At 43.0% G+C, this 13,174-nt stretch overlaps 1 protein-coding gene across 4 annotated transcripts in view; it reads left to right on the forward strand.

The window, feature by feature from the left end:
• Positions 1-11,608, forward strand: part of ano1a (anoctamin 1, calcium activated chloride channel a) — a 218,631-nt gene extending 207,023 nt beyond the window's left edge. For all 4 annotated transcript variants that reach the window (XM_080191552.1, XM_080191554.1, XM_080191553.1 and 1 more), the window contains 3 exons: positions 7,353-7,537; positions 8,650-8,755; positions 10,859-11,608. In XM_080191552.1, coding sequence (XP_080047678.1) covers positions 7,353-7,537; positions 8,650-8,755; positions 10,859-11,149 — 582 coding nt within the window. In that variant the 3' untranslated portion in view covers positions 11,150-11,608. The remainder of the gene's footprint in view (positions 1-7,352; positions 7,538-8,649; positions 8,756-10,858) is intronic.
• The last annotated feature ends 1,566 nt before the right edge of the window (positions 11,609-13,174 follow it).

Below are 13,174 nucleotides of genomic sequence, written 5' to 3' on the forward strand. Positions count from 1 at the left end.
GCATCCCCTTCATTGCCTAGTTCAAAATGGACTCTATGTAGCTGGAGACTGCTTGGTTAATTCAGTTGCACTACTGGCTGCCTTCCCAAATTACAGGCAAGCCAGTGACAGTTTAATGCACAACCGTTAGTGGGCACCAGCTTCCAATTCTCTGCTTTTGTCACCTATGTTGAAATGTGCTGGATGCATTGCTGGGCTTGAGCCTCATCTAAAATTGAGGCCTTCACTAGTACATTTGAGCTAATCAGGTTAGAACTAAATTAGGTAGATTTATTTTGGGATAGAATATTTTGGGGTGCTGTGTATGAGTAATTTGAAACTGGTATGTGGTGAGTGCAGCACATTTGGGAGGAGCAAGTGACTTTGGATCTGTGGTTGTCAAAGCTCTTCACAACTGGGAGTTTTCTTTTCCATTTCTAGATCTGTTGCAAACTAATCAGCAGACATTCATTGCTTTTTAGTCAGCGACTCCAGTATTGCTGTTTTGCGCGACTGCCAGGATAGTAGAAGATAAACGAGTGTCCTTGCTGGGCCTGTTCCTTGCCCTGTAGTTCCGATGCCTTGGGCATGTGATTGAATTTCTTGCTAATGTTCCATTCAGCTGTCAGAAGCTCTCCTGAAGATACGGCCCCTCCTGTCATTCAAACGAGCATGAAAAATGATCTACCCCTTTGCTCAAATATCATGTGATTCTTTGATTCTCAACAGCCTGACGTGCACGCCTCAGATGTTAAATAGGAGTGCTTTTAATTCGGGCTGTGAAAGAATGTGCATCTAGTCACAACATCATACATAAGAACATAAGAAATAGGAGCAGGAGTAGGCCATCTAGCCCTTTGAGCCTGCCTTGCCATTCAATAAGATCATGGCTGATCTGTCGTGTCTCAGTTCCACATTCCCGCCCTCTCCCCATAACCCTTAATCCCCTCGCTTATCAAAAACCCATCAACCCGCGTCTTAAAAATATTTAGCGAGGCAGCCTCCACCACTTCAACGGGCAGAGAATTCCAGAGATTCACCACTCTTTGAGTGAAGAAGTTCATCCTCAACTCTGTTCTAAACCGCCCCCCCCTTTATCTTGAGGCTGTGCCCCCTAGTCCTACTGTCCTTTCTGAGCAGGAAGAGTCTCTCCACCTCTATCCTATCCATCCCATTCATCATCTTATGTCTCAATGAGATCTCCCCTCATTCTTCTAAACTCTAACAAGTACAAGCCTAGTTTATTCAGCCTCTCCTCATAGCTCAACCCCCTCAACTCCGGCATCAGCCTAGTAAACCTCCTCTGCACTCCCTCCAAGGCCAAAATATCCTTGCGTAAGTGCAGCAACCAAAACTGCACACAGTACTCCAGCTGCGGCCTCACCAATGCCCTATACAGCTGCAGCAAGAGCTCCCTACTTTTACATTCAATCCCCCTCGCTATGAAGGCCAGCATCCCATTAGCCTTCCTGACCACCTGCAGGCTGGGTTTTTGCAACTCATGCACAAGGACCCCGAGGTCCCTCTGCACCGTCACCTGCTGCAGTTTTTTGCCACGTAAGTATAGTCCTTCCTACCATTATTCCTACCAAAGTGGACCACCTCGCACTTGCCAACATTAAATTCCATTTGCCATTTCCTGGCCCATTCGCCCAGCCTATCTAGATCCTTCTGCAGACTCTCCACACCCTCCGCGCAATTTGCTGTTCCACCAATCTTGGTGTCATCAGCAAATTTCAACACCATACACTCGGTTCCCTCCTCCAGATCATCTACATAAATGGTAAATAGCTGAGGCCCCAGCACCGACCCCTGGGGCACTCCACTAGTCACCAACCGCCAATCCGAATAGCACCCATTGACCCCCACTCTCTGCCTCCTATTTGACAGCCCATACTGGCACAGCAAGCCTCAGCAGCCTAATTATAAAGACATAAGTGTATGTTTCTGAATAATATCTGTTAATTAAGCTGGAAACTAGGCTACTCAATGTACCTTTGCTTCGTGGCTACAAGAAAAGGTGCCAGCCTCTTCAGTTCTCAACTCTTGAGTTGAAAGGTTGGTTCAAATCCCACTCCAGAGCCTTAAAGCACAATCTAGTCGGGTGCGTTCATCTGTTACTGAGAATGCACTGCTCTGACACTTTGGAAAACTGAAAAAGTTGCAGGAAAGACATGCTGGGAAAGGCAGGATTAGAGAGCCATGGATTACAGGGGATGTTGAGGACTACTTCAGGAAGAAGAGAGAGGCATATGTTAGGTCTAAGGAACTGGGAACGGAGAGAGCACTGGAGGAATATAGAGAAGGAGGGAGCTCAACAGGGGAGTTAGGATGAAAAGGGGGCATGAAATGGCTTTGGCAGATAGGATTAAGGAAAATCCAAAGGCATATTAGGAACAAAAGGATGGTTAGAGGGAAAATCGGTCCTCTTAAACTCTATGCACAGTTTCCCCCCTTTGTCCCTGAGGGAATGGGGGAGATCCTGAATGAATACTTTGTGTTGGTATTCACGAAGGAGAGGGGCTTGGTGTCTTGTAATGTCTTGGAGGGAGCTGTAGACCAGTTGAAGGAAATATCCATTACGAGGTAGGAAGTTAGGCTTTTTAGGCAGCATAAAAACTGATAAAGCTCTGGGGCCTGATGGCATTTATCCCAGGCTGCTTAGGGAGGTGAGAGATGAAATTGCTGGGCCTCTGACGCAAATCTTTGTCTCTTCTTTGGACACAGGTGAGGTCCCAGAGGGCTGGAGGATAGCTAATGTGGTACTGCTGTTTAAAAAGGGCAGTAGAGATAACCCTGGTAATTATAGGCAGGTGAGTTTGACGTCAGTGGTAGGAAAGTTGTTGGAAAAAATTCCTAGGGATAAGATGTATACTCATTTGGATTGTTGCAGTCTGATTAGGGATACGCAGCATGGCTTTAAGGGGAGGTCTTGCCTTACGAATCTGGTAGAATTTTTTGAGGAGGTGACAAATGGTCGACAAAGGACGAGCCATTGATGTCATCTATATGGATTTCAGTAAGGCGTTTGACAAAGTCCCTCATGGTAGGTTGGTTGAAAAGGTTAAGGCTCATGGGATACAGGAACAGGTATCTAGATGGATTGAAAACTGGCTAGGTAACAGGAGACAGTGGAAGGGTCCTTTCTAGCTGGAGGTCTGTCACCAGTGGTGTGACGCAGGGCTTAGTACTGGGACCTCTTCTATTCGTAATATATAAATGACTTGGAAGAGGGCATACGTGGTGTGATCAAGTTTGCAGATGACACAAAGATGGCAGGATTGGTGAGTAGTGAGGAGGAATGTCAGGTGACGCAGCAGGATATAGGCTGGTGTATTGGGCAGATAAATGGCAGATGGAATTTAATCCTAGTAAATGCGAGGTGATGCATTTTGGAAGGAATAATGTAGAGGGAAGTTACATGATAAAGGGTAGACTTATTAAGAGTATAGAAATGCAGAGGGACCTGGGAGTGCAAGTGCACAAGTCTCTGAAGGTGGCAACACAGGTGGAGAAGGTTGCAAAGAAAGCTTATGGTATGCTAGCCTTTATAGGAAGGGGTATAGAGTACAAGAGCTGGCGTCTAATGCTACAGTTGTACAGAACGTTGGTTAGACCGCATTTGGAGTAGTGTCCAGTTCTGGTCACCTTACTACTGGAAGGACGTGGCGACCCTGGAGAGTGCTGAGGAGGTTTACCAGGATGCTGCCTGGTATGGAAGGACTGGATTATGAGGAAAGATTGGGTAAACTGGGGCTCTTTTCCTTAAAGACGGAGAGTAAGGGGGGATCTGATGGAGGTGTATAAAATAATGAAGGGTATAGATAGAGTAAACAGTGGCAGGCTTTTTCCTAGATTGGAGACAAATATCACAAGGGGCCACAGGCTTAAGGTGAGGGGGGAGAGGTATAATTTGGATGCTGGAGGGAGGTTTTTCAGAGGGTCGTAGGGGTATGGAATGCACTGCCAAGTAAGGTGGTGGAGGCAGGCATGCTGGACTTGTTTAACGTTTACTTAGACATGAGCGAAAACAGGGATGGAGAGTTAGAGACTGCTTTAAATAAGGACCAGAGCCTCGGGACGTTCCTGGAAATCAACTGTTACATGTGTTGATGTTTTTCTCTTTTATTCCACAGATGTGTCAGTCCACCTTGTTGTCTAACGAGGGGCATGCGCACGGTGGGTCATGCGTGGGCTGCTCTTGGATGTTTCAAGAGTAGCTGAGTACTTCGCATCGTTTGTGTATGCTTAAAACTGGACTAGCAGATGGGCACCACAACAGCTCAGTGACTATCAGTGTTAGCTGTGCAGATATATGGATTTGGGCCAGTGTCTGTGGGAGTTTGTGCATTCTCCCTGTGGTTGCGTGGGTTTCCTCTGGGTGCTCCGGTTTCCTCCCGCACACCAAAGATGTGCTCTTAGGCTGATTGGTGTAACAAATTGTTCCTAAATTATCCTCCCCTTAATCTGGTTTCCAATGGGGGTACCATAAGCATAGACATGGGTCAAGGGTGGAGAAGGAAAAACACATTAAGATGGTGGCACGGGCTCATTGGGCTGAAGGGCCTGTTTCCTGTGCTGTGGTGTTCTTTGCCAAGTTCAGGATGAGATGTTGGGCAGGGTTTTCAGAGCAAGGTTGGGGGGAAAAAGAAATCTGAATTCTGGAGTCCCAACTCAATTCCACTGTCACTCGTTCACGTTTTGAAATGTGAATGTCCTAATTGGGGCAGGAAGCAAACTTGGCACTTTCTGCACTGTAGGGTTCTATGTTATTTCTCCAGGAAGAAGGAGCTGCCTGCTTGGTGCCACCAGCAAAGGCAGGCAGCAGCCATGAACATAGAATCCCTACAGAGCAGAAGGTGGCCATTCGGCCCTTCGGGTCTGCGCTGACAACAATCCCACCCAGGCTCTATCCCTGTCACCCCACATAGTTACACTGCTAGTCCCTCATGATACGAAGGAACAATTGAGCATAGCCAATCAATCTAACCTGCACATCTTTGAAGTGTGGGAGGAAACCCATGCAAATATGGGGAGAATGTGCAAACTCTACACAAACAGCGAGCAGAATTGAAACTGGGTCCCTTGTGCTGTGAGGCAGCAGTGTTAACCACTGTGCCACCATGCCTGCCATCACCTCACTCAGTAGAGCAGACAGCTCCTCAGGAACAGAAGCACTGGCACAGAGGAAAGCAGCTGTGGTCCATGAAATGACAGCTTTTGACTAATGAAAAGAAACCTTCAGAGCTCTGCTCCCTCCTCTCAATTGTTAATTGGAGCTCATCCTCACCCCACATGAAGACCCATGGCAGAGTAGACATTGCTGAGAGACGGCCAGTGATGCGTTGTAATGAAAACCATAATTGCTTTATTGAGATTGGAGGAAATCCTGATGGACCTCTGGAGCTTTTGTATGTCCAGACTAGGAATGCACTGCACGTGTGCAGTTCTACAATTTTTATAGCACCCCTGTGCAGGAAGAGAAAATGTAAAAAAAACTGGATCATGCAGAGTGCTATAGCACTTCAAATGACCCAGGTAGGTAAGGGAGAGGTTCCAAAAGATCCCAATTCAGTCAGGAGAGGAGCCAAGAAATGAGTTCTAAACAATAAAAGGGCTGTGGGTAGTAGATTTTAAATGAAGCAAGCCCAGAAGAAGGCCTGAAGACTCGCAGCATCCAAAAGTTGGTGACTCCATGCTGAGTGCTGTTTGGGCAAAACTACCCTTCTGGGGCAAAAGGGTTTTACTCAGCAAAGTCAATGTGTTAAAGTTGTGATTGAGTTGGTGTTTGTGTATACTTGGGAGTCCAAGAGACAGAATCTCAAGAGACAACATGGGTGGGCTATTGTTGATGTCGTGCAAGCTGGAGTGACTTTTGGGGAGAATTCCAAAGTCAGATTTTTGAAGGTCAAGACTGGAATCTCTAGCAATAGTTTGTGAGATTGGCTGACTGTGTACAGAATTGTTGAGAATCTTGTAGACTGTCATGGTACAATCTGCCATTTATTGTGCAGTGTGATGTGTTTTGACCACAGTTATTTCACATGTGCCTCCTACTTTGAAAGTTGGAGTACAAGACATACTGTAAAATATTTTATCCTTTTTGTAGAGCGGGGGGAGGGGGTAATGTGTTGTGCACTCTTCAGGATCGGTGGTGATCAGGACTGCATGTGATGGATGGGCGGGGGAATCAGGACTGCATGGGGGACCAACAGTCAGTGTGGGGAGGGGTGTTGGGAAGCCATTGGGGCAGGTTGGCCAATGCACATGTTGCTCTCCCCACTGACAGATCACCACATGTGCGGTAACTGCTGAGCACTATTTTGACAGCCTTTCCAGTGGGATAAAGCCCCATCCCCCACTTTCTGACGTGAATCTCCTGAGGCACTCTGGAGCACAGAGTGCCAGAGATTCATTCCACTAAGCACACCCTAAAAATGGGCAGGAAATTCTCCTGTTTTTCCTGCTTGTTGTGCTCTTAGGTTTTTTTAAATCCCAACCAAAGTCTTTGATTATTCACCAGTGGTATCTTTTGGGTATGGGCTCTGTGTATTTTCTTCTGATGGGACTGTTCTATAAATGCTCTGATATTTCTGGTAAAGTTAAACCTTTTGATTACCTGAATATGCTGGTTTTTGGTCACGCAAAGATATCTAAATCTGGCTGAATGTTCAGTTTAAATTCACTTTTATTCAGTCAAGGGTGTTTGACTTTGACCAGGATAGCAACCTTGAGAAGGTGGTGGTGAGCTGCCTTGAACCATTGCATTCCATATAGTGTAGGTACATCCACAGTGCTATTAGTTTATTCTTCCTTTTTGATTTGATAGCCTCTGTGCCAAGTTGTTTGCGCAATTTCTAGCCACACGCGAGCAAACTATAAGGAATAGGAACAGAAGTGGAGCATGTGGTTTTATTAAACTTGCTCTGCAATTTAATATTATTGTGGCTGATATTTTGCCTTGATTCCACTTCTCCCACCCATTCCATTATATCCCTGGCCTCCCTGAGGGGCCAACCATCAATGTACTTCAACCTTGAATGTGCTCACAAAAGGTGCATTCACAACAGAGGTGGAGAGGATTCACAACTGAGTGTAGAAGATTCTCCATCTCAGTCCTAAATGATTAACCACCTCTTCTCATGAGAGTATGCCATCATGTTCTAAATTTCACATGTAGTTTACCTGTAGTATCTGGAGTCTGGATTGACAACTTATGTTTAAGTATTGTCATTTTGTTATTTCCATATATACCTAGTTCATTAATTTGAAAGTTTTTCTTCAGTCTATCTTCATTTCCTTCAGTTTTCATTTGCATTTTTTATTTGATCATCACAAAACAAAGCAGTCAACTGTTCATTTTCATTGTGCAGGCATTTGTGATCTCTTTCACCTCTGGCTTCATTCCACGTCTCGTCTTCATGTACTTGTACAGCCCAGACAACACATTGCACGGGTTCACCAATAACACATTGTCCTACTTCAATGTCAGCCACTTCGAGCCAGGATCAGAACCACTTGAACCAATGGCACTTGGATACAAGGTTGAGATCTGCAGGTAGAATTTCTCGTTACTTGAACTGCTTCAGAGCAAAATTTTCTTTTTGCAATTTGCATCTTGAAACAGATCTTAATACTAAATATAATAAAGCAAACTTAAAGCAATATGCATTAAGTTGAGTCCATCTGAACCATCCTTTTGGTTTTATGGTCAAGGGCACTTGTTTTTGACTATTAGCTGTGTGCTGGGTATATATGTTGTAGGATGCTGGTGTTGGACTGGGGTGGGCACAAAGTCTCAATGCCAGGTTAAAGTGCTGCACCTTCATCCTTGTGATTCCAAATAAACCTGTTGGACTTTAACCTGGGGTTGTGGGATTTCTTCCTGGGTATATGCAATTAAAACAGCTGAAATTTTATTTTATTGTAACTTGGTTCACAGCTTTGGCTATTTCCATGGAATGTACAACATGTTATGAAACAATTGAGAATACTGATTTATGATACTTCACTAGTAATTCTCAATCTGTGAAATTGATGATAAATCTGCTGCAGCCCAGTTTGAAAACTGGTTCACCAATGGTCTTTAAGGGCATCTGGCACATCTAGCCTACTTGTGACTCCTATCTATACAGTGTCATATATTTTAAGTGAATGTCTCTTGATTTTGTTAATGTGATCTATCAAGCCAGGCAATTGCTCACTGCCATCTCAAGCAACTGGGATGGACAGTTTTGTCACTGTTATACAGATTTCCAGTTGTTTAGTCCCATTTGACCTTTTAATCCAAAGCACTGAATCAAAAGAGACCAATCCAATTGTCTGTTTGATATTGGTGAGCTAATGCATTCTGTCTAATTTGAAAAAATGCATGTTCCAACTCGTCCTAGTTTAAGGCTTGGGTGTGAAGTTCAAAGAAAGTGAATGACAAATTGATTTTTCCTAAATCACTTTTTATCCTTCCTCTCCAACCTCAATTTTGCAATGTATTCTAAGAGAATACATACTGGAAGACTTGCATGTAAATGAGTTCCTTTATTAATAAGATGCCAATCTGTTCTTTAAACAGTTAACTTAGACTTGTACTGCTATCAAGAGTGTAGTTAAGGAATGTTCTCAACATATCACCTTGCTGTTCAGTAATTAACATCTAAAATCACATCTTCATAGGTACAAAGACTACAGAGAACCTCCATGGTCTTCTCAACCATATGATCTGTCAAAGGCATTCTGGTCTGTCTTGGCAGCTAGACTGGCTTTTGTCATCATTTTCCAGGTAAGTGCTTTTGAAACATGGTCCCTATTGGCTGATGGCTATCAGTGCTCAATTCCTAAAAGAAGGGCCTGTACTTTTCCTTCCGTAACGAAAAGAAAGAAGCTAGGTCCAGTTTGCATTTTCGGTAACAAGCCATTGAAATGAGTTATGCCTTTCATTTACGAAGGAGTGGAGAGATATCATGTGTCTAAAATTTCATTGTGCATTTTGTCCATTTAAGTATTGCACTTTGGAAGGACAAATGAAGGTAAAACATACAAGGTAAATGGTAGGACACTGGTGCTCAGTAGAACAGAGGGATCTGGGAATACAGATACATAATTCCCTAAAAGTGGCGTCACAAGTAGATAGGGTTGCAAAGAGTGCTTTTGGTACGTTGGCCTTTATAAATCAAAGTATTGAGTACAAGAGTTGGAATGTTATGGTGAGGTTGTATAAGACATTGGTGAGGCCAAATTTAGAGTATTGTGTGCAGTTTTGGTCACCTAATTACAGGAAGGACATTAATAAGGTTGAAAGAGTGCAGAGAAAGTTTACACGGATGTTGCCAGGACTTGAAGCTGAGTTACAGAGAAAGGTTGAATAGGTTAGGACTTCATTCCCTGGAGCGTAAAAGAATAAGGGGAGATTTGATAGGTGTATAAAATTATGATGGGTATAGAGAGTGAATGCAAGCAGGCTTTTTCCACTGAAGCTAGGGGAGGAAAAAAAAACTAGGGGACATGGGGTTAAGGGTGAAGGGGAAAAGTTTTTAAGGGAATATTGGGGGGGCTTTTACACACAGTGGTGGGAGTGTGGAATGAGCTGCCAGATGAAGTGGTGAAAGCAGGCTCACTTAACATTTTAAGAAACTTGGACAGGTGCGTAGATGAGAGTGGTGTGGAGGGATATGGTTCAGGTGCAGGTCAGTGGGATTTGGCAGAAAAATGGTACGGCACAACCAAGAAGGGCCAAAAGACCTTGTTCTATGGTTCTAAGGCTGGCAATACCCACATTCAAGCTGAGGAATCTGTGTTTAACAGAATGAATTGTAAAGTGAGGACTAGGGCTGATTAAGGAACTAAAATGGGATTTACAAATGGAGGCTGGGGCATAAGTGAGGTATTAAATGAATACTTTGCATCCACTTTTACCAAGGAGATGCCCCCAGGAGATGGTGACAGACTAGGCAATTCTGTCCTTGGGTTCATCATTGACAAAGAGGAATTGTTGAATAGATTGGAAAACACTCTGTTTTAAAACAGTCTTGTACATCTGCTTTAAACCTTGCCCCTCAACCTTAAACCTATGCCCCCTAGTAATTGAATCTTCCACCTTGGGAGGGAAAAGCTTCTGACTATCCACTCTGTCCATGCCTCTCATAGACTTCAATCAGGTTGCCCCTTGACTAGCCTATCCATCACCACATTACTCAAAATCACAGAACTGTTACAGTGCAGAAGGTGGCCATTTGGCCCATCACATCTCCAAACAAGTATCATCACTTAATGCCATTCCCTTGCCTTTTTCCCATACCCCTGCACATGGTTTCTATTCAAATAATAGAACATTTGTTTTATTCAAATTATAGAACCTTAGTTAGGCTGCACTTGGAATATAGTGTTCAATTCTGGGTCACCACACTACCAGAAGGCTTTGTAGGGGGTACAAAAAGATTTACTAGGATGTTGCACGGTATGGAGGGCATTGGCTATGAGGAGAAGTTGGAGAAACTTGCTTTGTTCTCACTGTAACAGTTCTGTGATCTTGAGTAATGTGGTGATGGATAGGGCTAGTATGAAGATTCCAGCTGGAGATGAGCCACAGAGGGAAAGAGTTTTTGAAATTTTAGAATGAAGCAAAAGATGTGTTTGCCCTTCTGCTGACACTGCCAGAGTAATCCAAAACTAACCCTACTCTCTACCTATAGCCCTTTATCATCATTTTCGAATATTGGTGCCATGGTCTTTGCTGCAAGCTCTCCATTTTTCAGCTGAAATTAAGGGAGATATATGAGCCTATTTTCCAATCTCTTTGGTCTCCTCAAGCTGCTTAACATTCCTCAACTTGGTGTTAACTCTCTCTTGCACAGATTCACTAACCAAGCCTCTCATGTCTTTACAGAATCTAGTTATGTTTATGAGTGACTTTGTGGACTGGATGATCCCAGACATTCCAAAGGAAATCAGTGAGCGCATGTCTAAAGAAAAGTCATTGTTGGTGGATCACTTCCTGAAAGAAGAGCAGACCAAACTGCACATAGTGGAGGTACTTTCCTCCCAAGAGAAAGAGAGGACAGAGGAAAACATTGATGAAAACCCCAAGGAGAATGATGAGGAGCCAGTGGCAAACTGCACGGACGGCGCAGATTCTTCCCGCTCCCAGCTTATAAATTCAGGGCCAGAAGTTATTTAGGAACTGATGCTTAAGTTTCTTTAGTTGGGGCATTCCACAATATGGCAAGGTGTCACATAGAAGGAGCAGCAAATATCTGATCTGTACTAGTAGCACCTTTGGTGGACAGCTCCAGTTTTGCTGCTGTTCATGTTGCCATTTTGAAAATGTTGATGCAAGAACTACTTCCTTTACAGATGAGGTGGACCATGATTTGATAGTTATATTTTTACACAGCGTAATGCAGGGAGTGTCACTGTTTTGTATTCCACAGGAATGCTTTTTTCAGATCACTTCCATTTCTGAAGTGATAGTACAAGCAAACTTAGTTGTTAGCTTGGGGAATAATTCATTGTGATGATGGCAACTGTTTCCTTTTTTTGAGCTTTTTTGCCACAATTTGAATGAACTTTTTTTAAATTATAAATATTCATAGTGTAGTAAATATCTGGGTCTCCCTTTTTTATTTTCTTAGCTATTTGGGTAAAGGCAGATTTTACCCTTTAACCCCACTCTGCCCCCCCCCCCCCACCCCGCCCAACCACCCTCCGCTACCAATGCAATTTAAAATGTTTTAGTCTGTTATGTTCTACTTAAAATTTGAACAAGGAAAACAAATTGAATTCAGACCCAAGGTTGCCATCAGTTAAGAACACACCGCTTGCATTATGAAAGGGATATCTGTTTAGGATAATGTGGTTTCAAGGGAAGCAAATGTGGGCAAAGCAATAGCAATCAGGAATTTGTAAACTTTCAATGTAGCAGCGGATTGCATTGATCCAAAACAGCAGCCATACACTTGCAATATCAGCTTTGCTAATATGTACACATTATTCTACTGGTAGTTTGAGCATTTCTGTAATTAATGGAAAATCCTGGAATACTTTCCACAACAACACTTGTCCTTTAGGCTTCACCTACTTGAGCACCTTAAACAGGGCATATGGAAGCAGCCCCACTCTAGCGAGTTGTACAGAGGAGCCAGTTTGGTGGTTGTGCTCACCAATGTCAGGATATTTTAGAAAGTTTACTTTGTGTAATGAAACTTTCCATCTGATTTTTGCGTAGGGTTGGGATAATTCAGTTACGTAGTTAGCTTCAAATGATGCACCTTAACTTTTATAAATGCCTGATTGATGTACGAGTAGATAGGTTACTAGCATTTAATGATGTGATTGGCTGAATAAAGGGGATTAATTCCTGGTGGAGCCTCAAATTCTAGGAATTGTTTCTTCAAAAAAAAATAGTGGGGACACGTTTTAGGATCCCATTTCAAACTGAGACAGAACTTCATCCAGTAGATTTCCTGGATGTTGCTGTTCTGATGCAGGAAACTTAACTGTTTAAAGCAAAATGCTTCCTTTAACAGACAAAATGATGGAAGGTCTATCTTTCCCTTTTCCCTCAATTTTGTCTTTCTTTGCTTCAGCCTGCCTTTCTCGCTTCTGCAGATTACTAATATAGAACGCATTATAGTTGCAATTCTTTCTCTTAGTTATTATGTTTAGGATGGTACCATTGACAGTGCTGTTGCTTCCCTGCCTCCCATCATTGTAAGGTAATGCTGTAGGCACCAAATTAGTTCAGTAATTTTGAATCCCATAAAAGCTGCTTTATTGTCTGTTTGAATTCAACACACGTTTCATGTTTTAATTTAGAAAGTTAACAACTTCGAAGTATCAAACACTTTGTTTTAACTCTCGTCTCGTAATTGGATAGAAAGTAAAAATATGGCTTCAAAGCAGAACATTATTCATCTTAGAGTGACTTTCACTATGTAGAGGATTGCCAGTTGTAACAGTGTACCCGAGCTGTATGTTCATTTAATTCCAGCTGAGTAATCACCCAGAATGGTGTCCTGTATAGTCTACAGATGTTTTACGCCAACTCTTATTTTCCATGTTTGTATGTCTTTTTCATCTGGAGTCTAATGCAGAGGTTTGCTGATTTGGTGTCTCTATTATCCACTTCTATAGAGGTAATTTCTAATTGGTTATTAACATAACCAATTACATTTTACCAATGTAAATCCTGGTGATGTAGCCA

Source organism: Carcharhinus amblyrhynchos, chromosome 6 (genome assembly GCF_965287045.1).
Source record: "Carcharhinus amblyrhynchos chromosome 6, sCarAmb.v2.hapA, whole genome shotgun sequence".
NCBI classification, from domain to species: domain Eukaryota; kingdom Metazoa; phylum Chordata; class Chondrichthyes; order Carcharhiniformes; family Carcharhinidae; genus Carcharhinus; species Carcharhinus amblyrhynchos.